This window comes from Kogia breviceps, chromosome 7, assembly GCF_026419965.1.
Source record: "Kogia breviceps isolate mKogBre1 chromosome 7, mKogBre1 haplotype 1, whole genome shotgun sequence".
In the NCBI taxonomy this organism is placed as follows: Eukaryota; Metazoa; Chordata; class Mammalia; order Artiodactyla; family Physeteridae; genus Kogia; species Kogia breviceps.
In genome coordinates, this window is record NC_081316.1 from 16,222,777 (window position 1) to 16,248,997 (window position 26,221).

The window sequence follows — 26,221 nt, forward strand, 5'->3', positions numbered from 1 at the left end:
GGAGGCAGAAAGAGTGTGAGCGTTACAACTGGGGTAGGGGCTTGAGTGAGTTACACTTTTATCTGATATACTTTCATCTTTATTTCTTTGAAGATTTAGTATGAACTAGGTCCAGAGCTAAGATCTTTGCAAACACTTGTTTCTTTCACAATAACAAGTGACTGTTTCCTCTTCTACGGGTGAGAAAGACTGGTCCTCAAAACATAATATGGAAACCTGAGAGCCCTGTGTTCCTTGGTTGTGGCGCTTGACCTCTCGGAGACTCAGTTTCCCCTCCTGGAAAATGATGTCGTAAGGATCAGATCGAGTGCTGGAATTGTTCAGGACACCGGCACACCTGCGCCGGCATCTCGGCGAATGTTCACAGCAGCTTTGTTTCTCCTCAGAGGGCTTACAGTCTGGTGAGAGAAATGACAGATAATAAATACAAACATTGGGATAATATGAGAGGATTTTCATGATCTCAGGGTAGGGAAAGATTAAGAAAAAGTTGATAAATTCGACTCCATTATGGAAACTTTCGTCATCTAAAGATACCATAAAGCTAGTGAGGAGCCTAACCCAGGTTTGGAAATATTTGCAACACACATCGACAACAAAGGACTAGAGCACGTTCAGAGCTGCAGTCAAGAGAAAGCAGACAACACAACGGGATAATGGAAGGCATTATCGGGATAACGTGGAAGGCAGCCACAGAGGAATACCCAAGTGGTGAATAAGCCTGTCAGGAGGTGTTCAATCACATTCGTAGTTAGAAATGCAAACACAATGCTATTATATGCTCATGGAATTGGCAGAAATTTGTAAGTCAGAGATACCAAGTGCTGATGAGGGAGTGGTGCAACAGAAACAGATACCCAGCTGGTGGGAGTGTAAATTGGTATGAACAGTTGGGGAAAAGGGTGTTTGCCAGTAAAACTGAAGACCCACGCTGTGAGCTGGCAGTTCTGCTCCCAGGGTGGTGACTGAGGACACGCCCACCTGCACCGGCACTTGAGCGACTATTCACAGCAGCTTTGTATATAAGGGCCCCCAGCTGGATCCCTATGTAGGGATCTCCATGGGTGGTAAAATAGAGGGAAAAAAATGCTTATTGCAAAAGTCGATGGTAAAGAAAAGGAAGTTGGGAGTGATTGCCTTTGGGGGAGGGAGGCGGGTGTGATGCCTGGGAGCACGGGAGTGGCAGTTTCCACCTTCTGACCTGTGGTGGTGATCAGATACATTCTGTGTACTTCCTGCACGTTAGCTCCGTCTCAGGACAGTAGAAAAAGATAAAAGGAAAACCAAAAATAAAGACCCGAGGATAGAGCAATTAGGTGATTACTCAGAAAGTATGATGGTTATTAGTAGAGATGAAGGTTCAGTGCAAGCCTGGGTCTGGGAAGTGTGAGAAGCCCCCCTGGAAGGTCACCAGGTGGCCGGAGCTGAGCCCAGCTTGTGTTAACAGGCTGCTGACTGGGAGGGTGCCAGTCTGAAGACCAGACTGAGGTGGTAATGTGGGCTGTCCCTGGAGTTTCAGGCCATACTGTGTTTCTGATGTTACTCTCGTTGGGTCCAGGGTCACCTTGGAGTCCCCTCAGCCTTGACCCATGTGCTGTGATGCTGTCACACAGGCCTGGTGTGCTTAGGCAGGGGCTGGGCAGGGCCACGGCCTCTCCCTGCTCAGCCATGGTACTGCCACATGGTTACTGGCACTCTGTGCGGTAATGGAGACTCCCTCCTCTTCCACGACACCCTTCCTGCAGCTCCTGTCCCTGCTGGTTACTGGGGGCCGCCCAGTGGAGCCCTATGGGACGGGCTTCCCTGCCTCACGCACAGGCTTTGTCGGTGAAGGGGCTGAAGCCTGCCTTCTCACCTCACCCTCGGGCCCAGGCAGTATCTGTGACAGGTTGGTGGGCCCCGAACCCTCAATCTGGTCTTCTTCGTGCGTCGCACCCAACTTCCCGCATCAGTCCTGGAGCCGTAGGAGACCAATGACATCTGGAATGTTCCTTGTGACAGCAGCCTCTCGGAGACCCAGCCCCGCCTCGGCCAGCAGGACAAAGGGAACATGGCCTAGAACACCGGAGAAAGCAGTCCTGGGTGGGGATGGGTAGGAGGCAGGTTATCTAGATGTCAGCCCACCTTGCCTGATGGGATGTGCCTGGCCGGAGACATGGGTGGGCCTGGAAGTCAGCAAATATTGACTCGGCGTTCCCCCTCCCTGCTGCACCCAAGCCAGAGCTTGACGCCCTGAGCCAGTCTATCACGATTTCTCAGATCTGCACCAAAGCTTGAGGTGGACCCAACCCATGCATTCTGGGGTCCTGAAGGGGTCCTGCTGCCCCTGGGGAGGAAGTAGGGAGAGGCTACAGGGCAAACCCAAGCCCAAGACTCACCTCACCACCTGCCCCAGTGGCAGCCCAGAAGGTGTGAAGTATGTGCCCAGAAGGTGTGAAGTACGCGCAACCCCCTTCCATGTTGCCTCCTCCCTGCGGGGACCCAGGGCTCTCTCTACTGTCACTTCTGGCCTTGATGGATGGTAGCTTGAAAGAGCCCGCCAAGCCTGGCTCTGTGCTCAGTTCCTTCCGTGTGACCTGGAACAAGTTGCTTCACTGCTCTGAGCCTCAGCCTCCTCCTCTGTCAGCGGGTGCAGGTTTGTGAAGATTCAACCAGCTAATGAACGCGAAACCCAGGGCATTTGGGAGAGCTCCTCCCCAGAGGGCAACTTGGTCGGATCGCAGCTGTCCTTGCCACACAGCCCCTTTTCCAGGATGTGATCCAGCGGGAAAGGGGAGACGAGCCCCGGGCAGGGAATAACTGCGGCCCAGCTCAAAGTTCAAGGAAAAGGGTTCTGGGAGCAGCGTGAAGGCCGGGGGTGACATGATCCCGGGGTGAAGGGGATATCGAGGGCTCACCCTGGTCAGCAAGACCCATCAGCCAGGGACAAGAGAGGGGTGCTGTGGGCAACCTGGGTTGGGATGTCTGGGTCACAGCAAACCTGAAAGCTGTGTCCTGTGGCCAGCGGGGATGGCCCATCCGAGCTCAAACCTGGCCCAGGTCTCCTTCTGGAAGCCAGAGTGGTCCAGACTAAGCATGAATGGAGTCCAGGCCAAGACTCTTTTACGTGGGCCTCTCACTGCCGTGGCCTCTCCTGCTGCGGAGCACAGGCTCCGGACGCACAGGCTCAGCGGCCATGGCTCACGGGTCCAGCCGCTCCGCGGCACATGGGGTCCTCCCAGACTGGGGCACTAACCCATGTCCCCTGCATCGGCAGGCGGACCCTCAACCACTGTGCCACTAGGGAAGCCCCAGGCCAAGACTCTTTTCCAGATGAGACCCAGCCCTGGGAAAACCCTTCCCGGGGCACCTGCACCCCCAGGGAGCCTCCCTCTTCACAGCAGACCTCATATCCCTGTGGAACGGTCCAGAACTCACACACTAGGATGCTGGCACATGGTTGCCCCCCAGCCCCCACCCCTGACCCTTCCCCTTTGACCTTGCATTTCCTCCTTGTAAAAAGAATAATCACTGCTTCTGCAGAGCTGTTATGAGGATGAGAGAACATATGTTGAGTCCCTGGTACAAGGCTTGGCTCGTATCAGGAGCCCGATAATTGTTAATTTCCCTTCCCCATCCCTCTTTTCTCACCAGGACACCACTTCTAGCTGAGTGAGTGGCCTTAGATGAGTGTCTTGACCTCTCTGATTAACTTTCTTCATCTGCAAAATGAGGATGACGCTTACTAACTCAGGGTGCTTACGAGAACAGACCAGTGGGTGAAAAGTCTTTGAAAATTGTTAGGTTGGCATGCAAAAGATTTGCCTGTGTCGGCGCAAAGGAGTAACAGGCAGAGTAGGGGCAGGTGTGCTGGGGACCCACTGGCCCTTGGTGATCAGAGACTGGGCCTTGGCTTATTTCCCAGGGAGCTGTTGGAGTTTAAGTGTGGCCACAGCTGAGTTCCAAGTAACAGGAGAGCAGATCTGGCAGAACCCGAGGAGACTCCTAGCCCCTTGGGGCTGCCTCTCCACCTCTCCCCTGGTCTGCGGGCTTGGGCCTCTTACTCCCCCACTCCCAGCTTCTCTCTGGTGGGGATCCTGCCTGACCTTGGCCTCCTCATCAAGCCAAGCTCTTGCCAACTCTCACACAAACGGGTCTGTCCCTTTAAGGCAGACACCTGAGCCCACAACAAACTTGAGACTGTCCCTTGGCATCCAGAGATTGTTTTTCACAGCTGGGCTGAGGGGGTGGGGTAGTAGCTGGACTGGGCAGTGACCACACTGGTCCTGGTCTCCCTGGGAGAAATCAGTGCCTTTCCTGGCCCTGGGATTCTGAGAGGGCGAGAATTGGTGGGGGTGGCGGGGCAGGGGATGCTGGATGCTTTCTCACGATATTCATCACAATCATAGCTACCACTTACTAAGCACCAACGCTTTGTTGGGTGCTGAAAACCACAGCCTGTCCCAAACCCCAGGTAAGATCCTTGGAGGTCCTAAGCACTAATAAGATCTTTGTGTCCCAGGAGCAAAAAGCCCCACCTCTCCCTGGCAACAAGTGATTAAAAGTACAAACGACTCTGAACTCTAAAATACTAATTCTAAAAAATTCCAACAAAAGCCAGACTTTTCCTGTGTTGACTACTTCAATGCTGTTTTTTATAGATTGTCAGATTATTCCCAAAAACATCATAGCCCTGCATTGCTGGCACCTCCAGCACAGGCCCAGTTTACCTATGGGTGACCCAGTTTCGGGCCATTATTGTCAGCACAACCTTAGAAGACAAGAGTTGTCACATTTCTTCAGATGGGGACACTGAGGCTCCCATAGGTCCAGGGACTTGCTGGAAGTCCCCCAGGCAGTAAATGGCAGAGCTGGGACCACCCACACACCTCCTTCTGGCCAGTCCTCATCCTTTGGGTTCAGTCTGGCTTGAGAGCACAGATTTGGGTTAGACTGCTGGGGCTCAAAAGCCAGTGTCACCGTTTACTCTTTACCAGTCGGTGTCCCTGGGCAAAAGCAGTTGTTCCCTCTTTGTCCTGTTTACTCCTCTGTAAAGTGGAAACATCACTGATCCCCACATCATGCTGGTCGTGAGGGTTAAAGAGTGCCCTGCTCGGCGCAGTAAAGTCTCCTACTTACCTGCTGTTTATACAGCTCCTGGCCTCCCCTAAGCACATTTCTTATTGAATCCTCACAGCAACCCGTTTCGCAGAGGAGGAAACTGAGGCCGTGAGAGTTAAGTAACTTCTCCAAGGCTACACAGTGGAGACAGTTAAGAGCTTGCTGGTAGCTGTTGTTGGTATTTCACACGTGGTGGGCCTCTGTGAACTGTCCCACTGGTGGCACTGGTTGCTGGGGGCTGTCCTTGCCCTTTCCCTCACCGGACTAGGTGTGCCTGCAGGGCACGCAGCGTCGTGATACACAGGTGTGCTCGGGGCTGTCCGCCGTCCCCCTCGGCGTCCGGAAGTCGGCCTTGCCCAGGCCCGGCGATCCCTCCCCGCCGGTGGAGGCACGCGGCGGGCGGGGCTGGGCGGGGCCGCGGAGCCCGTAAAAGCGGCGCGGGCCGCGGCTGGACACCGACGCCGGCAACCATGGCGCGTCCGAGCCTCCTGCTGCCGCTGGGCCTGGCCCTGCTCGCGCTCTGCCTCCTGGCGCTGCCCCGCGACGCCCGGGCCCGGCCGGGGGATCGCGAGGTCGGAGAGCTGCAGGACCTGTCGCCCAACGACCCGCAGGTGCGGAAGGTGACGCAGGCGGCCATGGCCAGCTACAACATGGGCAGCAACAGCATCTACTACTTCCGCGACACCACCATCCTCCGGGCGCAGAGCCAGGTGGGCCGGGCCGGGCCGGGCCGGTGGGACGGGGCGGGGCCGTGAAAGGCGAGCGCGGCCCCAGCCGGGCCGCAGATGGAGGGGGCGACACCAGAGTAATCAGCATGGCATTTTAATACAACATATTTTTCCAAATCCAATTAATGCCAAAACTTCTTGCGGAAGAGAATATCTAAATTTCGAATAAAATACAACCCTGAATTCGCACGGCTACCTCACTAGCCTCACACTAGTCCCTGCCGGGATGGGCGAGTTGGGGAGGGGGGGTGAGGGAGATGGGGCAGTTGTATGGACTTGGGTCTCAGCCTCCTGCGTGGCCCAGGCTCTGCCCCTCTCCCCAGGGCTCCCCACCAGAACTGCCTGCCGCCCCCTCCCCGCACTTCCCCTCCCCCCATCCCAGACCTGAATCCCAGAGGCAGTGTGCTGGATATGTCCTGGGGAAGGAAACGGGAGATGGGAGCAAGCAAACGGAGGGAGGTGAGAGGTCTAGGTCAAAGGTTGTCCCCCGGCGCCCCTGACCTGCCCCCACCTCTGCCTCAGTTGGTGGCGGGCATCAAGTACTACCTGACCGTGGAGATGGGGAGCACGGCCTGCCGGAAGAATGCCATGGCTGGAGACCACATAGACCTCACCACCTGCCCCCTGGCCACAGGGGTGCAGCAGGAGGTAATAGCCCTGCCCCCAGCCAGGCACCAGCTCAGCCAGCGGCCAGCAGCGGGGCCCTAAGGTTGTACAGCTTGAATTGGTCTGGCTGGCCGAGCTGATGTCTGGCTGAACCTGTCCCTGCCTTCTGGATGACTCAGCCTTGAGACCAGTGTGAGGGTGCAGAGAGGAGCAGACTGGGGCTTCCCCTGGGGTGAGGGGCTGGGCTGGAAAGATCTGGGCTCTGGTCCTGGGCCTCTAACTTGATGTTCCTTCTTGCATCGGGCTGACTATTGGGGTCCAGCGGCTGGGGCCTGGGCTCACCCCTCCTTCTTTCCTCATGATCTGTTTGCAGAAGCTGCGCTGTGACTTTGAGATCCTTATGGTTCCCTGGCAGAACTCCTTCCAACTTCTAAAGCACGACTGTGTGCCCCTGTAGTAGACCCCTGTGGGCTTGGGGGAGGGAGAGAGAGGGCAGGTCCGGGCAGGAGTGAGCGCATCGGTGGAGGGCATGTCACGTCCCTGGACCATATCCGTGGCAATAAATTGCTAGCACTGCTTCTTGCATTGGTCTCTTCTGAGCGCCTCACTCTTCCTCCCTCTCCCGTTCCCCAGTCCCACTCTCGGCAGCTCCCAGCACCCCCCTCCAGCTGACGGGGTGCCCACGCCACCCACAGCTGAGCTTCTGCTGTCTCAGTCCAGACGGTGCTAAGGGTGCAAAGTTCAGCTCCCAAATTTGGGGTCCCCCGAACACCCAGCATCACAGATGTAGAGGAACGAACCTCCAGAGACTCCCAATATTGGCAGAGTTATGGCTTCGGAGACAAAGTCACAGGAGATGGCTGACGCTCCAGGACTGGAAAGGGACGGGAGCCAGTGAAGATGCTGAACTGGCACCTGAGTTCTGCCTCCTCTCAGTTGCCAGGCCGACTCAGAGTGGCGCGTGGGAGTTTTAGCAGCCTGGCCCCAGGACACTGAGCTCTCAGCCTGTGAGATTCTTATACCAGCATGTGGCCCAGAGATGGCAGAGCCCCTGCAAGCCAAGTGACCACGAAGGCTGGACACTGTGGACCACATGCCAGGAGGACTCCCCAGTGCTTTGTCCTGAGCAAGACGCCTGCAAGGGGCTGGCAGGGAGCGCCAAGGGCACCGAGGTCAAATCCACTGTCCGTAGGAGGGATAAGGGGACGGATGTAATTCAGTGTCATTTAAAGAAGAGATAGAAGGAACATTCTTTGCGCATCTGAATTTGCGGCTGGAATTAACGCTCACTACACATGCACACACACACATCCAGAACTTCTCAAGACGCCAAACAGACACACACATAAACCCACCATGCAGCCTCAGATTGCTCCCAGACACCACACATATATCCGGAAAAAGACACACATAACCTAGCAAACCGGAAACACAGACACACACACACAGAAGCAACACTCCTATCCCGAGGATAGCTTGGAGAATACACCCCAAAACACACAGCCCCAGGGACACACCTGCCCCAGCCGGAGCTGCTCCGCAGATGCACAGACACACACCCATGCCTGAGACAGGACGGGCAGGAAGCAGATCCCGCGGGAGCACGAGGTGTGGGCACCCCTAGGCCCGGGCGGCTGGACAGGGTGGCTGTGGAGAGCAGCCTGTGGTCCGGGCCAGCCAGGCGTTGCGCGTGCTCATGCCTGCCTGGCTCCCTGCCGATGCTGGCACTTAATGAGGAACAGCCCCAGCTCCCGGGCCCTGCCCTCTAGAGCCCTGGGAGGCCGTATGGGGTGGGGATGGGGAGATGGCAAATGAACTGATTCCCACCTGGAAGCTTGAGGGGCTGAGTGTGACAGGAGTGAGAGATGGAGGAAAACTTCCAGCCTCCTAGCGGCTCAAGCCTGTCGGATATGGCAGCGCAGACAGCCCGGGGGCCTGCGGTGGGGCTGCCGCTGGAAGAGCTCCCGTGTGCCACCGAGCAGGAGCCTCCCGAGTGGCTGCCACACGGTGAGAAGTGGCAGGAAATGCTTGTTGAATCAGTGTGTGAGGTGCTGGGGTGAGGTGAGGCCGGGTGACCTCTCCACCCCCGGAATCTGTGCCCAAATCCAGATGGCATTTCCTCCGCACAGTCGATGCCTGGGCCCTGGGCCAGCCCGCACCCTCGGCCGGGCCAGGGAGGAGACGCGCTGCTTCTGTCCGGGGGCCTGGAGACGTCACCACTGTCTGGTCCGCACTGGAGGTCGGGGGGGTGGCTGGCAAAACCATCTGTCACCTCTCAGCTCCCACTCCCGGGTTCCGTCCCCGATCCCCTCCAGCTTCACTGTGCTAGAGGTGAGGCGGGTCTCCCATCTGGTGGGAGACCTCCCTCTGGCTGGGCTCCAGCTTGACTTAGTGCTCTGTGCCCCGCCGCCAGCTAGGGCATCCTGCCCAGGCTCGGGCTGAAAGCAGGGGTCCACTCCACACACACCCCGACCCCGACCCCGAGGTCACAAGGACTTGAGCAGCCTCCACCCTCCCTCCCCTTACTGAGGCTCTTTAGCCTGACCCCAGGCAGGGCAGGGTATGGCGATGACCTCTGCCTTCTGAGCTCAGGCTGTCCCCATCGAGTTGGCACCCTTATGCTGGATGCTGATGGTGCCAGTAGGCCTGGGCTCTGAGACCTCGTTTCTGGAGCATCCTGGTCCCTCAGGCCCTGACAACCGTGGACTGTCCCAGCCTGTCCTTTTTCTCCTGTCTCCTGGGTCAGACGGGCCTCCCTCCCCAAAGCAGGATGACCGCTCCCTCTCCCTCCAGCACTGAGCCTGGCCCACTTTCCACGTCAGCCCGCTGGCTGCTGTTAAGGCCCTGCCAGGCCAGGATGCCAGGCCCCAGTGGGGCAGGGAGGGATCCAAGGACAAAGCCTTTCACCTGAAACGCTCGCGCACACACACGCTCGAGGATGCACGTGCGTGCAGGCCCACAGGTTCCCTTGTGGCCCGGCCCAGCCAGTGAGGACATGGAGCCACCTGGGGTTTTAAAACTCTGTTGGGGCCCAGCCCTGCAGGCCCAGTGATCTTTCCAGCAGAGACGGAGACTTGGCCCGACCCAGGGGAGAGCCTGCCAGAGGCTGAAGTCTGGACTCGGGCTGCCACTCTGGGGATCACTTCCTGAAGTCCTCTTCTCCAGCCTGCGGGGTGGGGTGGGAGGTGACGGCGCCGGCCCTCTGCGGCCCACACCACTGTTACTCCGGGGCCAGCTTCCAGGCAAAGGCCCCGAGGCCCGGCCTTCCAGTGCCCTCCCCCTCCATCTGGCTCCTCCCAGGCCCTGCTTGGTTCACCTCAAACGCGGTGTCCACAATCTCATCGATGACAGCTGCCTGGGAGCGGAATTTCTGCTGGTAACGCTCCACCCCGGACACCAGCTGCAGGAAGTGGAACAGGAGCTCCTGCTGCCTGGGGGCGGGGTCGGGGGGGAGGAAGGCTGGGCCATCTCAGCCCCCAGAGCCCCCTTCTCCCCCCACTGACAGCACCCCGTGCCTCCATTTCCAGCCACGGCGCCCCCTCTCCATGGTATATGGTGTGTTGTGTGTGTGGCCCTCCATGGTATATTTCCTTTTCCACATATCCGCACCCCTGCCGCCACCAGCTGCCGGTACCACAGAGGGTTCTGATGATTAAACTGTTTACCTCCAAACCACCCATGCCTCCATGCGTCCAAGCTACCCCATGCTGACTCCTGCACCCGCTCAACCGCCTACCCGCACACCCGCCCGTCTATCTAGACATTGCCTCACCCGTGGGGCCGCCCCGCCCTTTCCCTCCCTCACCTATCCCTCCATCCACCTGCTCTTCCCCGGCCCCGCCCCCCACCCCTTCACTGTCAGCTATCCGCCTAAACCGCCAGCCCCACCCACTACCCATTCATTAACCCCTTCACTGCCAGACCGCCTTATCAATCCAGCCATCAGATAAGCCTGAAATCAATGAACGCTGCGCAGTGCTCCGAGGACATAGAAACGAATAAGAAATAGCCCCTGCCCTTAAGAAGCTCAGTCTGTGGCAGAGCCAGGAAAGCAAACCAAGGGTGTTTACACTTGTGATAAGTATAAACAGAGGGCACTGAGGGGCCCAGAGGAGGAAAACCTCACCCAAGTACTGGGAATCAGCAAAGGCTTCTGGAGGAAGCGTCACTGAGCTGAGCTTGAAAGACGCTTGAGGGTTTGCTGAGCTCAGACAGGGTTTCTGGTGCACCAAGATCTGTGAGCAGCAGGGAGTGTACTGGGGGCCGGGGTGGGCCTCGGGACGGATGAATTCAAGGTGAAGACATCCAGGGGAGGTCAAAGCAGGGCAGCCGGACCTTAAGCTAAGGGAGACAGGAGCCCTTGTAGGGCTGTAAACTCGGGGAAGGCAGGGAAAGCCAAAACTACTTTTAACAGAGAGCAGTCATTAAAAAGAAAAAGGAAGGAAGAAAAAAAAGATACAAACAAAACAACAAAAACAAAGACCACTCTCAGTGGAGGTGGAGCTGGGCGGGTGGAGAAGAGTTTGGAGGCCGAGAAACCCCCAGGAAAAGCATCACAGAGGAGCCCAGGCCAAGGTATGAGGATCTGGAACGTGGAGGGTGGAGGGCGGCTGGGAGGGAGGCTGGGAGATGAAATGAGCAGAATTGGATCTCAGCTTTTCCAGCTCTTGATCACCTGAGCCTGGTGTTGGCAGCCAGAGAACATTCCAGGCAGAGAGAACAGTGTGGGCAAAGGCCTGAAGGTGGGGAAGTATGTGCTGTGCTGTACGTAAAGCCAGGACTGCTGGAGGCGTGGGGCGGGGCCGTGATCATGGAGGGCTTGGCGCTCAAGCTCTGTCGGTGGCCAAGAAGAGCCTGGAGGGTGCCAGCAGTCAGGCTGGTTTGGAGCCAGTCTGGATGAGGTGGGGCAGGGCCCAGCTTTCGGGAAGAAGGCTCTCTGGGGAGCCAGCCCTGAGAGCCTGGGCACAGGAGTCTGTGCCAAGGACCCCTGGCCATGAGCACAGCCACAAGTCCCCAGCTGTCCTGGCCCAGCTGGCCACTCGCATTGACATCTGCCTCCCAGGCCTTTACCAAGTTGTTTCCCGACCACCCTCCTCATCCCTGAAGCCAGCTGGCGTCCACCCACCCTACGTGGCCCCGCCAAGGTCTTTAGAGGGGGAGCCCTCACGGGCAGGTGCTAGTCTGTGTCCTCTTTGGGCCTCTGGAGTCCTCGCAGAACCTGGCCCAGAGCAAGGATCGGGGATGCTTCTGGAGCAAAAAGATGAGCAGAACCCCTGCTCCTGCAGCCTCTGTCCGCTGCCCCTGCCCTGGGCCCTCGGCCTCAGAGGGGCTCTCGTGGCCCTTCAGGGGCTGCTGGTGAGATTCTCTTGGTGGTACCAGGTGACTCTGAGCGAGCAGAAGCCACTCAAGGCCTCCACATCCCACCCACAGGCTCTACATAAGCCTTAGGGCTCTACCGCCCTTCCAGAGAGGTGGGCAATGCCCCTTTCCCACGGCGGCCCACTGGTCTGGCCCCTGGACCTCTCCCCTTAGACCTGAGGCCTCCCCTCCCTTTACATCTCCTTACTTCTCAGTCATGCCTCCAATTTTTTTCTCAATGAGCTGCTTCTGTATAGTGTGTTCACTTATCACCTCTTTAGGCTCTGGATGTAGGGAAAGAAGGGGGAGGTCAAGACGCTGCCTGGATTGAGAGAAGGTGGAGGAAACCCTGTGTGTCATGAAGATAGTCAAACAGGAGCTAAAGGGGGTTTTGTCCAGGATGACCCCAAAGAGATTGTTTCTCCGGGCGTGGAGTGTGTTTTGTTTGTTTGTTTGCCCATCCAGCATGCATTCCCTCTTCTTCTGGTAAAAGTCTCCCAATTTTCCTGGGGAACCACTCCTACCCCTTTCGGTGCACGTTGCCTAGCTGGGGTTGACCCCACCCACCAGCTCTAAGGACATGTGCCTCAAGCCTGGCCAAGCAGAATAGCCTATCCTTTCAGCTATAGCGACTGGTTCAGAAATAGGCAGGTGACCAACCTGAGCCAAGGAGATTCATTTCTGGGACGTTGTTCGAACCGAACCGCTGGGAGAAGAGGACCCCTGCTGGGAGAGCTTGGGATACTTAAACTGTGAGGATTGGGACTAGAGTTGCAGGTGGTCACTTTCCCACCACAAAGGAAGAGCACCCTAAGCACAAAACCACATAGAGAGCCACAGAGCAGAGAGCTGGAAGGAGACCAAATCTCAACCATCATTGGGTCCTGGATCCAGCCGTTCCTGAAAGCCCATGCACTCTCAAGTTGCTAATAATTTAAGACAGTTAATTCCTCTTTTGGCTTAGTCGTGGAGCTTTTTGGACCAAAATTCTAAGCTCTGAAAGTTCTCCTGAGTGTCAGGTTCTAAGACTCTAAAGCTGGGCGTCAGGAATTCCCTGGCAGTCGGTCCAGTGGTTAGGACTTGGTGCTTTCACTGCCGGAGCCTCAGTTTGAGCCCTGGTTGGGGAACTAAGATCCCTCTAGCTGCGCAGCACGGCCAAAAATAAATAAATAGGTAGATAAATAGATAAATAAATAAATAAATACAGCTGAGCCTGGAGCTCTGTGCCTGCCTGGGAAGAAGCGGGCTGCTGGTACCTGCTTCGATGAGCTCTGTCAGTGAGTCATCCAGTAGCTTCTCATGGATCTGGGAGGCCTTCTGCGAAGAAGAGGCCTCAGTTCTGCCAGAGCCTCATGTCTGCCCATCCCTGGAGCACCTTCCTTCCTTCTCTCCAGCTTCTGTGTCCCCCTCCCCGTGTCCTCCTGATCCGTCCCCCTGCCTCAGTACCTCCTGCTTCACTTTCTCCAGGCCTTTGAGCAGGGCCATCTGGAAGTTATCCACCAGGACGGCAATCACCAGGCTGGGGCGGGAAACAGGAGGAGGTGGAGGGGAGGCCCTGAACCCTCCTCTGGGTTCATCGAGGCAGAACCATGGTGAGAGGGGAGGGGAGGGGATGCCCCGGGGTTAGGCTGGGGGAAGTGAAGCTGAGGAGCACAGGCGTGGGGGCCTCACTTGTGGAAGATGAAGTACTGGATGATGATATATATCATAAGGATGGGGATGATGTACCAGGCGCCTGGGAGAGAGGGGGTCGTTCGAGCTGTGAGTTCCTTGCCGGTCCTCACCACGCCCCTGCCAGCAAGCCTCAGAAGCCCCACTTTGCAGATGGGATAACTGAGCCCTCAGGGTCTGCCCACTTGGCCAGCCCCTTCCCTCCACCCAGCCTGAGGCCTGCCCTACCCTGGGCTCGGCTGTCCAGGTAGATGAGGGACCAGTCGTCCAGGGTGAGCAAGGTGAAGAGGGTGAAGATGGTGGTGAAGATGTTCCGGAAGCGCTTGGGGTCAGAGTAGCGGAACAGTGCCCGGAGCACCACAGAGAATAGCACTGGCTGTTGAGGACCAAAGCAGGCTCACAGGGTCCTCTCTCCCCTTCTTCCTCTCTCCCTGCCACCCCCAGTTCCTGGTCCCTCCCCCCAAGACCGTCCATTGCAGCACCTCACTCTCCCACCCTAGCCCCCGTGGCACAGGATACAGAGACAGGTGAACATGAGGATGAGGATGGCGGCGATGGATGGCAAGGACCGGGCCAGGGTCCCGGTCACTTCCTGGAGGCTGCTCAGGAAGCTGTGGGCAGAGGTTGAGAGAGAGGCTGAGTCAGTGGGGTGGGGATCTGTGTCTAGCAGCCGGAGCTGACTACAGATTTCAGACTGCTGATGACAGGGGTGGGAGGTCGCTGATTTGCTAGCGACTTGGGGCGGGGGGTGTCCCAGACCCTCTCTGGAAAATAAAGAGATTGATCCTAGTGGATGGCAGGAAAAGCAGGCTGGAGTCTGCAGCCTCCTTGTGGGCGGCTGTGGGTCCGCAGACCTGAGCCTCCGCAGGACCCGGATAGCTCGCAAGGCTCGCAGGCTCTTGAAGACCTTGAAGATGAGGAAGATGCTTTGGTTGTAGACCACGCGCATGGAGGAAGAGTTGGCCTGCAGGAGCATGAATTCCAGCACAGCCATGACCACGATGAAGAAATCTACAGAAACAGGGGCACCTGGGTATAATGGGCTCCTGCCCAGGCTCACAGACCTCCCAGCGCCAACACCCCCTGCTCCTGTCGCCCCTGGGCAGTTCAGGGGCTCCTACTACACACACACACACACACACACACACACACACACACACACACACACACACACACACCATCCCTACCCACCCAGGTTGTTCCAGGGGTCCAAAAAATACTTGAGGCCCAGAGCAATGATTTTGAGCAGAGCTTCCACCACGTAGATGCAGAGGAAGATGGAGTCCAAGGCCATGAAATACCACTCTGTGGGGGACATGGGGGAGGGGGGTCTCACTCAGGGGTCTCCCCAGCAACCCAGCCCCTCCTTCCTCCTCTCCACTGGAACCTCACACTCAGCCATTTAGGGAGAACCTGACTCTGCCCAACGGCTGTGTGTCTTAACTGCTCTGTGACTCACTTTTCTTGCCTATAAAATGGTGATAATAACAGTCTGCCTGATAGAATTTTCACAAGCATTAAATGCTTTTCACATAGTAAAGGGCTTAGAATGGAGCCTGAAACAGCTTGCAAGAAACATCACTCTTCTTCTCTCCTTAGTTTATGGGCCCTGTGGAAGGTCCTTACCTTCACTCTTCTCGCCAGGGTTTTAGGGACCATCTTCCCAGGTTTCCCACCCCCATCCCTCCAGGGCCTCCTGCTTTCAGTCTCCTGGCCCTTCCAGCCGACCTGGTTGGGGCATCCTTCCTGCAAAGCAGCATACTTAGAACTGATGCGCCACCTGGTGGCTACAGTCCAAAACAGCAAACCTCAAATTTATTGAGCTTTTCTGTCTCGGGCCGGCTGGTGACTTCAGCAAAACTCTCTGAGCCTCACTCTACTGCCGGGCAATGCCGCTTACTTTGCAGGGTGAGGATCAAATGGGATAAGCGACATATATAAATCACCCGGCACTTGATCCGGCCCACGGGAGGCTTGGGACACCATCAGTGGCTTTCTCCATGTGAACCGGACTCCCTGGCTCTTACCACCCCGGACCTCGACTTCAGCAAAGGTCTGGGCCACGAGCATGATGGTGTTGAGGCAGACGATGAAGACGATGAAGGCTTCAAAGGCCAGGGAGTCAGTCAGTTTCCTGAGCATTCTCGAAAGGCCCCAAATGAGGTGGCTTAATTTTTCCCACAGCGAATAGAAGAGGTCCACAGTGTGCAGCTTCTTGTGGGCTCGTGGGGCTCGGCCAGCTGTAAAAGGGCCAGAAAGCCAAGCCCATGGGGGAAGGGGACACGGGGATCCGGTCTCTCTCCCAGGCCTGCCTGCCATGAGCTCGCTCAGGTGCCTCCATGCTAGTCCTGCTCTGGTATAGGAGCCACAGGCTTGACCCCTTCCCCGACAGATGCCAGCTTGCTTGGGATTTGAGGTCTGCTTGAGCTCACGCTCCTACACCTCCATGCTTTTCTTTAGTCACGTGGCAGCTTACACACGGAAGACCCGATCCTCCTTGCCACCCCATCCTCTTGGTAAACTCTCCCTCTCCCTCCAAGATTCTGCTGAAACATCTCCCCCTGTTCGCTGCCTTTTCTGCCCACAGACAATTAGACACTCATCCCTCACTGCTTGTTTGTGAGGCTGATGCAGTGTTTACGGAACCACCAGGGGCCAAGTTTGGGGGATCATGTGTTAACTGTCAAAGTCCCTCCCTGCCTTCTAACCAGGCCCTCATTCAGGCACTGGTTCCAGCCTCTGGCCTCAAGAAGCTCACAGTTCGGTGGGGGAAGCATGGACAAACAGAATCCACAGTGGTAAATGTTCTGATACGGATGATAGACCCCTCTCACTGGGTAGTCTGGGATGGGTTGTATAAGTGATCACCCCCAGGTTTCATACTAGAGAAGAGGAAATGTTCGAGAAGTGAACATGCAAATGAATAAAGCAGTGACTGCATGAACCAACAACCGACAGTCTGGAGAAGTGCCTAATTCCAGGAATAAAAGATTGGATGAGGAACAGTCAGGCGAGTGAATAGCCAATGGAATACACTTGCAGGTGAGAGCAAGCCTCGTGATCTGCGGAAGGACGTGCAGGGCCTGACTCAGGTCTGGAATCTGGGCCAGGCAGCTGGAGTTGGGGGGTGGGGGGCAAGCCAAGACTCACTTTTGCGCTTCTGAATCTCCTCGTCTTCTTCGGGCCAGCTTTCCGAGGTTTTAGAGGAGGAGCCCTGAGGATGGACTTTGCTGGAGGTCTGGGCAGGGTGTGAGCGCACTGTGTTCAGGGAACGAGCCAAGCTGAAGGCCGAGCTCTGACTGGCTGGCTTGCCAGGTTGGGGGGCTACTTGACGAGAATAGGCAGAGCCGAGGGAGGCTGAGGCCACCCTGTGGGACGTGTATGGGCCAAAGAGCTGGGAGCTACCACGACGGTACTCCCCATAGCGGTGATCTCGGTGGAGGGCATCGCGAGGACGTGCGCCGCGCTGGCGCTCTCCGTGGTGGCGCTCGTCACGGTGGCCGCGGAGGTGCTCGTCGTGGTCGTAGGACCCCACGGAGGCAGGCCTTCTGTGGTGACGGGCTTCTTGACGATGGTGCCCGCCATGGTGCTGGGCCTCACTGTGTTGGGCAGGGCTACCAGAGCGGGAGAAGTCTGTATGGTAGTGAGGCTCAGAGTGGTGGCAGTGGCGGGAGAAGTCACCGTCATGGAAGTCTTGAGATCCACCCCGATGAGGGGATATGCCATGATGGTGGGCCTCACCATGGGGACGGGACACCCTTTGGTGATGGTGGTGGACTCCACCGTGGCCCGGCCTGTGGTGTGCGGTTGGTGAGCTGGGGTGAGAGAACACATCCGAGGCATCAGTGTCTGCCTCACTTTGAGCCTTTTCAGCCATCGAGGGTTGATACATGACTATGCTGTGAACACTGGCGTGAGGAAAGCTCAAGATGTGGGCCTAAGAGCCCTTCCTGGATTGCCTTTCTCACCTAAGCTGTGGCACTGGGGCTTCTAGAAAAGCCTGACTTCTCATGGAATTCTCCCCTCTATGATGTCACAAACAGGCCCCTTAGCAGGCCTCATTCCCAAATGCCTCCTCCTGTGCTACAGTCCAGAATCAAGGATCAGTGTGTCTCACCTCCTCAATGTAAAAGGACGAAACTGAGGTCAAGAAAGGGGAAGGGGGCTTCCCTGGTGGCGCAGTGGTTGAGAGTCCGCCTGCGGATGCAGGGGACGCGGGTTCGTGCCCTGGTCCGGGAGGATCCCACATGCCGCGGAGCCTGTGCGTCCGGAGCCTGTGCTCCGCGGCGGGAGAGGCCACAACAGTGAGAGGCCCGCATACCGCAAAAAAAAAAAAAAAAAAAAAAAAAAAAAAAAAAAAAAAAAAAAAAGAAAGGGGAAGGGGGCTTCCCTGGTGGCGCAGTGGTTGGGAGTCCGCCTGCCGATGCAGGGGACACGGGTTCGTGCCCCGGTCCGGGAGGATCCCACGTGCCGCGGAGCGGCTGGGCCCGTGAGCCGTGGCCGCTGAGCCTGCGCGTCCGGAGCCTGTGCTCCACAACGGGAGAGGCCACGACAGTGAGAGGCCCGTGTACAAAAAATTAAAATTAAAATTAAAAAAAAAAAGAAAGGGGAAGGGACTGGCCCCAGATGACCCAACAGGTCAGTGGGAAAGCTGGACAAAGAATTCCGGGGTGACGCCGTAGGCCCCAGCAGTTGCTTTAGCAACTTTAGCTCTGTTACTGGAAAAAACTTTAAGAAGCCAAATGGTCCAGTCCCCAGTTGTACCTAGATACTGACTGGTTCTAAGGTTCAAACTGCCCAACTCCACTGTAAGTAGGTGTGTGACCTTGAGCTAGCTGCTTAATCTTCCTATGCCTCAGTTTCTTCCTCTGTAAAATGGGGATAATAACACCTACCTCAAAGGATCAAAAAAGTTAAGATATGTAAAACTTATACTTACAGCACAATAAATGTTAATTAGTATCGTTATTCTCTCCTTCATCATGGACAGGGATGAAGAGGAAATCCCTCTCTTGGGTTATTACTAAAATAAAACCATCAGCCATTATTTACTGAGGACCTACTTTAAGAACTTTTTTTTCTTTTCACATTTATTTATTTATTTATGGCTGCATCGAGTCTTTGTTGCTGTGCGCGGGCTTTTCTCTAGTTGTGGCGAGCGGGGGCTACTCTTCGTTGCGGTGCGCGGGCTTCTCATTGCGGTGGCTTCTCCTGTTGCGGAGCACAGGCTCTAGGTGCACGGGCTTCAGTAGTTGTGGCTCGTGGGCTCTAGAGCACAGGCTCAGTAGTGGTGGCACACGGACTTAGTTGCTCTGCGGCATGTGGGATCTTCCCGGACCAGGGCTTGAACCCGTGTCTCCTGCATTGGCAGGCAGATTCCTAACCACTGCGCCACCAGGGAAGCCCACAAGACTTCATTTAAAGCAATGTAAGGTTCACAGGAAAATTGAGGGAAAGGTGCAGAGATTTCCCATATGCTTTTGCCCCAACCACATGCATAGTCTCCCACATTATTAACATTCCAACCAAAGTGGTACGTTTGTTACAATTGATGAACCTACAGTGACACAGCACCATCCTCCAGATTCCATAGTTTACATTAGGATTCACTCTTGGTGTTGTATATTCTATGGGTTTGTATGCACTTTTTTTTTTTTTTTTTTTTTGTGGTACGCGGGCATCTCACTGCCGTGGCCTCTCCCGTTGCGAGCACAGGCTCTGGACACACAGGCCCAGCGGCCATGGCTCATGGGCCCAGCCGCTCCGTGGCATGTGGGATCTTCCCGGACCGGGGCACGAACCCGCGTCCCCTGCATCGGCAGGCAGACTCTCAACCACCGCGCCACCAGGGAAGCCCTGTATGCGCTTTTAATGTAATCCTCCCAATAACCTCACAGGATGGAGGATGGATATTATTTACCCCCAAGGTACTGTGGCTCAAAGAGTATAAATGAGCTGCTCAATAAATAAGAACTTAAAGTCAGCACTAACTCCAAACTTCTTCCCCACCATGCTGTCCTGTCTTCCTGCTGAAATCCACCAGAATTCATTCATGCTCAGTGCAGCTCTTCTGGAAGTTTTCAGGTCCTCGTTTGACTACAGCTGCTTCCTGAGTGCTTGGTCACAGCCAAGTCCAGAGCAGCACTGGGTACCAGGTTCCCAGTGATAAAAGCCCTCAAAGGGCTCAGTGTCTGTTGCCAGTAGCAGACAAGGCAAAAGTTTGTGATAGGACTACTAATTGTTCCACAAATCCATTCTCCTCCTCTTCCTGGCACGTGGCCTCCCAGCTAGAGATGACATTTCCCAGTGTGTCTTGCATCTAGGCATGGCCAAAGGTGAGAGCAGAAGTAATGTGAGAACTTCTGGGTCTTGGATTTCAAGCACTGGGGCCGGGAACCTCTGTTTCCCACCGTTCCTGTGGGCTAGAGCGTGGATCAACAAGCAGACAGGACCGGTATTCTAGGGCAGAGATTTCTGCGGTCTGCAAAACCACAGAATTAGCCTTGAGATGTTTCTAGTTTACGGATTCTGTCTTGAGATGAGAAAAAAAAAACCCTCAGCATTATTTTTGAAACTCGTGTGCTGTGTGATGCCAGCACTTTCAGTGATGGACAGTAATCGAGCAGCCTCGGAAACCATTTGTGAAAGTTTGTTCAGCCCCGTCTGCAGTGCTCGTTGGGTGGGGCCTTGCTCAGTTTTGAGCGTGAGATCAGGAAGTCTGTCGATCATGTGTGAACACGGTATTGCTCGGATAGGAGGTGGTAAAGATGGTGACCTCAGCCTCGCCCCCCTGATTACCTCCCTCCACCTCCCCTTAGGCGCAGATGACTGACTGAGGGGTGCAAACACTCTTTCTGGTGTGATAGAAAATCAGAGGACATTTTTCTTCTAAGGAAATCATTTTTGCCTCGACGTAGCGGCCTCCCTGCCACTTTGCTGTTGATGCAAACACTGTAAAACATGAATTATGCAGGTTACAAGTGAATTTCAGCCTGATTTCATATCTTGTTGCAAGTTTCCTGTTTAGTTATTTATGATGCCCTTCTATTGTATGTCTTATTAGCGTCTGTGTTTTACAAATGTGTCTAGCAATTCCACGTGATGCTGTTTTTCATCAGGTGTGAAGTGAAAGAGGAGGAGCTTAGGACTGTGGACAAATCTGGTAGGGTTAGCAATGAAGAATTACAATTTACAAGTGTAGCAATGGCTTCAGGAAAATTCAAGAGAACTAAACTACAAATTACAGCCATTTGACAAATAACTGTGCTAATTTTTAACCTATGGTATCTCAGAACAAACAGGGTAAGGCTTTTATAGGCTACATTTAGTACAAAGGCTCAAAGAGCAAGTTATTTGTAACAGATCAATTGTCCAGAAAAAGAACCCAATAATGCTGACATGTAAAATTATATGAGTGATGTGTTAGCCAAGATGCTCAACAAAAGAGTGAAAGTGTTCTACTCTCAGAGAGAGTGACAACACAACGTATTGATGTCACAAGATGCTGAAGACCTTTTTTTTTTTCTTGGTAATTAGCTGAAAAACAACAGATTCTTTATCCAGGCTGATGAGTCAACAGATTTCACTGATAAATGCCATGTTATACCACTTCTAAGATTTGGAAATGATGCTGGTAATCAAGACTTTTTTTTTTCTGCGGCAAACAGCTTTTATATACAAACAGCCGAGATATGATTAATGTTTTCTTCATGTCTAGAATCAAAAGGTCTGTCTTGGAAGAACTGTCTTGGCATTTGAACTGATGGTGTTTCCATCAAAAGTTGGCTCCATAAGAGTTTTCACTGCTGTTTTAAAAAAAAAAAAAAAAACAGGACTTCCCCAGCGGTCCAGTGGTTAAGACTTCGTGCTTCCACTACAGGCGGGGGTTCAAGTTCGATCCCTGGTCAGGGAAGATCCTGAATGCCCCGTGGAGTGACCAAAAAAAAAAAAAAAGAAAAACCCAAAACCAACCAAAACCCAACAAACAAAAACCTGTTGTTGCCACACACACTACTTTCCTTACAGGGAGGTACAGGTGTCACAAACTCTTGGAGATGAAAAAAAGAATATGATGCTGCAAAATGGTTAACTTGATGAAACAAAGACTTAACTTGAGCATGTTTAGAAAACTGTGACTGGGATTCCCTGGTGGTGCAGTGGTTAAGAATCCGCCTGCCAATGCAGGGAACACGAGCTCAAGCCCTGGTCCAGGAAGATCCCACATGCCGAGGAGCAACTAAGCCCGTGTGCCACAACTACGCCTGTGCGCCACAACTACTGAGCCTGCGCTCTATAGCCCATGAGCCACAACTACTGAGCCCACGTGCCACGACTACTGAAGCCCGTGTGCCTAGAGCCCATGCTACGCAACAAGCGAAACCACCGCAATGAGAAGCCCGCGCACCACAACGAAGAGTAGCCCCCTCTCGCTGCAACTAGAGAAAGCCTGTGCACAGCAACGAAGACCCAATGCAGCCAAAAAAAAATTTTAAAAACAAAACAAAACAAAAAAGCCCTGTGATTATGGGGAATTCCCTGGCAGTCCAGTGGTTAAGACTCCACCCTCTCACTGCTGAGGGTGCGGGTTCCATCCCTGGTCAAGGAACTAAGATCCTGCAAGCCACGTGGTATGGCGTGCATGGCCAAACCACTCCCCCAAACCAAAAAAAACCCTGTGATTATGATCCAGCAAGTCCACTTCTGGGTATGCACCAAAAGAATTGAAAGCAGGGGCTCAAACAGGTATTCATACACACCTGTTTGTAACAGCATTATCCACAACAGCCAAGAGGTGGAAACAACCCAAATGTCCATGGACAGATGGAGAGATAAGCCAAATGTGGTCCATAGATAAAATGGAATGTTACTCAGCCTTAAAAGGAAGGAACTACTGACAACATACTACAACATGGATGAACCCTGAAGACACTATGCTAAGTGAAATAAGCCAGACACAAAAGAACAAGTATCATATGGTTCCACTTAAATGAGGTACCCAGAATAGGCACATTTATAAGACACAGAAGGTTAAATAGCCGTTACCAGAGGCTGTGGGAAGGGAATGATGGAAATTATTATTGTTTAACAGGTGCAGAGTCTCAGTTTGGGATGATGGAAAGTTCTGGAGATGGACCGTGGTGAGTGTTACACAACAGTGTGAGTGTACTCAGTGCCCCTGAACTGTACACTAAAAATGGTTAAAATGGCAAATTTTATGTTAATGAATATTTTACCACAATAAATTTTTTCTTAATTAAGAAAAAACTGTGAAAACCTGGACGGAGAACACAGACATCTCCTATACAGACATATAGAAATCTGGTGGCTTCCCACTTTGTGATAGGTCCATTGAGAAAGCACCAACTTAGATGGGGAAAGAGGCTGGCTGAATCTATAGAATGGGTCATCTCATCCAATTAGGGAAGACTCCTGCACGGATTACCTTACACTGCATTTACATGGGACATGAATAACTTCCCATTTTGTGAGCATTTAAGAAGCCATCCACAGACCTCTCCCCTAGACCATCACATCATCAAGCTCCCAGTTGTGTTCTTTCGAAGTCTCTGTAAATGGCCAGCCCATCAGATATTGCTCGAGTCCATATAAATCTGCACCTTAGCCCCTCTTTCTTTCTACACAAAGTGGATAATATATGTGTTGCCCGAAGTTCTGCCCACTGGGAAGATTTCTCTTCACCACTGTCTTTCAGGGCCAACTCTGAATGGGGCTGCGGGGCAGCAACCGTCCACTTCTGGCTGTTGCTGGCTTACTGTGCAAAGTCTTCCATAAATCAGGCCTGTCCTTTTTCCTCCTCCCCTTGAAGCCTTTGAGTGTAAACAGAGGGAAAGGAGGGGAAGCATTAGAAACAGACATCACGGTAGGCTGAAGCACCTGCTCATGGAATTCATTTGTGTCTTCTGGATCAGACCTCCCTTGCTATATAGGTGGTCCATGTTGATTACCTCTTTTATATGTATTAGCGTGTATTTGTTAAGACCAAACTGCTCATTTATACCTTCCCCCCAGGATCATATATACCACTTCAATTTCTAAGGGGATGCAACTGTGAAAATCCAATTTCATGAATCTATGGGTCAGATAACACCCAGTTTATGACGAACATTTGGGTCTGATCATCACAGGGTATTCCATAAATCAGTCATTCAGTCTTCACCAAGGCCCAGTAGCAAAAGCCAGAGGCTGCTTTTGAAAGGATAGACTAGTCGTCGGCAGAGGACAACATGACAAAAATTCCATGGGTCTTAGCTGTGATCCTCCGATTGGGGCTTGCTAGAGATGCCACATGGCATCTTTGGCTGACACCTAAGTCAGGCACCTGGATCTACTAGGCATAATGCCCAAGTGGTAGGGCAGCTTGCACCACAGGCTGGACTTTTGAAGAGTTTTTTTAGATCCAGATCGAACATTGTCAGATTTACAGGTTACCCAGAAAATGAGTCAAAGCAGTTTGCCCCAGTGGGACCTACGTTGGCTCCAAAATCCAATAGGCACACCATACGTTGCTCCTCTTTCTTCATGACATATAGTGTTAAGTGGCAGCAACTTGTCTCTCACTTTATTTATTTATTGTTTACATTTTATTTATTTATTTATTTATTTTGGTCACTCCACGTGGCATGTGGGATCCTAGTTCCCTGACCAGGGATCGAACACACGCCCCCTGCAGGGGAAGCAAGGGGTCTTAAGCAATGGACTGCCAGTGAAGTCCCTGTCTCTCACTTTAGAAGAGACATGCAACATTCCCCAGACCTCTGCACCCCTGGAAACTTTCCTGATGTGGCAGGCAATTTGAACTTCCACGGGGTTCATCTCCAGCTCTCTGGCACACGTATGTTTAAGGCACCTAAGGTGCTTGCTGTTTCCTGATCATAGTGTCCAGTTAACATAGTGGCTTCAACTGAGTGTGTCAAGATGGTATTCTCTGTGTTGTCAAGACTATCAACGTCCCTTTGGACCTTGCAGTTTGCTGGAGGATGGAATAATCCAGGGACAAGATAGTAAAGGTATACTGTTATCCTTGCTATGTAAATGCAAACAGTGTAAATTCCCATATTCATGGGAATGTAAGAGAAAGCATTTACTAGTTCAATAGCCACATAACAGTTGCTGGGGTTTATACTGAGTTTCTCCAATAAAGATCTCAAATCTAGAATTGCAGCTGTGATTGGCATTGCCACATCACTAAGCTTGCTTTTCCACCTGCAAATAAGTAGGGGATATACCTGGAATCACCACTTCTGCATCTCTCAAACCCCTAAAGGTGGCACTAATCTCTGCAGTTTCTTCAGGTTGTCGTATCACTTGATTTATAACTTCGCAGGGGTGGGGGGACAATTCCAGAGGTTTCCACTTGGCCCTTTTACCATAATCGTCCACACTACAGGGGAAGGGAAGCAACGTGAGAGTCTGCCAGCTACTGAGTACTAATCTCGCAATCAATTCTGGAATGGTGGAACTAACCACAGCGTGAATCTGAGGGCCTCAGGAATGTGACCTTTCATCTCTAAAGCCCTTTAGTGCTAACTGGTCTCCATGGGTAATAATATTCGAATTAACATCTGAAGCTGCAGTGAATTTGTAGTGTCATTTTAGCTAAGCTGGAACTGCTTCCCAGAATTCTCTTCTCTGCATAGCTCTCTTTAGTGTGGGCCACGAGTGACATTTTGTGTAAGATTTGGGAAGTAGAAGTGAAACAGGAGTTGTATCCTTTTTCCACTAGGAAGGTTGGTGCAGGGGCACCAGAAGCAGTTGCATCTCCCTCACAATGACCCTCATTTGCTAGCTCACCTTTTTGGCATCAAGCAGTACCTGGGTCCACAGCTCCTCCAGCCTCTGCTACTCTTGTTTCAGGTGCATGCTTAGCTCCCTGGTGGAGTGCCAGCTTCTCCTGTGGGTCATCTGCTTCATTAAAGTTGGAAGCTTAGATGCAGTGAGAGACTGATACAGGTTCTGGTCCATCCTGTGGGTACTAGCTTATTCTCACAGTTGCAAGTTCATTCTTGCCTCCCTCACCTCACATCACATTCATTCCAGCTGTCTACCTGCCATCTTTTTTTGTTTGTTTGTTTGTTTGCGGTATGCGGGCCTCTCACTGTTGTGGCCTCTCCCGTTGCGGAGCACAGGCTCCGGACGCGCAGGCCTAGCGGCCATGGCTCACGGGCCCAGCCACTCCACGGCATGTGGGATCTTCCCGGACCAGGGCACGAACCCGTGTCCCCTGCATCGGCAGGCGGATTCTCAACCACTGCGCCACCAGGGAAGCCCTACCTGCCATCTTTTAGCTCCACCACCAGAAACAAAGATGGCAGTCTTATATGATCAGCCCTCACAATTGTGTAGGTTCTTATCCATGTGATACATCTTTACTGCCTATAATCGCTCCCAGTAATTTTGTTTCTCTGATACAGTAACTTTATTTTTTTAATGGATTTTTGTTGTTGGGGGGGATGGTTTTGTTTTTGTTTTTGTTTTGGCTGTGCCATGTGGCTTGTGGGATCTTAGTTTCCCCCACCAGGGACTGAACATCCTCAGCAGTGAAAGCACAGAGTCGTAACCACTGGACCACCAGCGAATTCCCCAATACTTAAAAAATACACAAAATGCCATTTTCTGTGTCTAAAGAAACTTACAGCTCTTGTTCCTTGTCCCTTTGTGCACAAAGGTAAATAAATCAATGTTTCCGGTATCTTCCTTATTGTAACAAAAGTGCTTATGACAGGTTGGGTTTTGTTTTG

The 26,221-nt window shown here is 53.4% G+C and overlaps 2 protein-coding genes and 1 long non-coding RNA gene across 7 annotated transcripts; 1 reads left to right on the plus strand and 2 right to left on the minus strand.

Annotated features, from left to right (window-relative positions):
• Nucleotides 1–62: 62 nt before the first annotated feature.
• Nucleotides 63–5,798, minus strand: LOC131760186 (uncharacterized). Of its 5 annotated transcripts, none has more exons than XR_010841305.1 (4): nucleotides 5,119–5,798; nucleotides 2,379–2,576; nucleotides 1,856–2,055; nucleotides 63–398 (listed from the first exon to the last, which is right to left on the minus strand). It is a non-coding gene; the product is annotated as an uncharacterized lncRNA (long non-coding RNA). The 5 variants fall into 5 exon arrangements; XR_010841303.1 differs by having other exon boundaries at nucleotides 2,379–2,655; XR_010841304.1 differs by having other exon boundaries at nucleotides 1,856–2,078; nucleotides 2,379–2,655.
• Nucleotides 5,510–7,010, plus strand: CST6 (cystatin E/M). The gene is made up of 3 exons (XM_059070035.2): nucleotides 5,510–5,810; nucleotides 6,351–6,476; nucleotides 6,808–7,010. The coding sequence occupies exons 1-3, from the start codon at nucleotides 5,571–5,573 to the stop codon at nucleotides 6,889–6,891; spliced, it is 450 nt and encodes a 149-aa protein (XP_058926018.1). The 5' UTR covers nucleotides 5,510–5,570; the 3' UTR covers nucleotides 6,892–7,010.
• On the minus strand, nucleotides 5,843–17,340 carry CATSPER1 (cation channel sperm associated 1). Its single transcript, XM_067039390.1, has 14 exons — nucleotides 17,322–17,340; nucleotides 16,880–17,278; nucleotides 16,614–16,787; nucleotides 15,491–15,703; nucleotides 14,655–14,768; nucleotides 14,318–14,474; nucleotides 13,983–14,074; nucleotides 13,692–13,835; nucleotides 13,464–13,527; nucleotides 13,239–13,311; nucleotides 13,049–13,109; nucleotides 12,001–12,076; nucleotides 9,751–9,865; nucleotides 5,843–9,600 (listed from the first exon to the last, which is right to left on the minus strand). Exons 1-14 carry the CDS (start codon nucleotides 17,338–17,340, stop codon nucleotides 9,574–9,576), a joined length of 1,728 nt encoding a protein of 575 aa, XP_066895491.1. The 3' UTR covers nucleotides 5,843–9,573.
• Nucleotides 17,341–26,221: the final 8,881 nt, after the last annotated feature.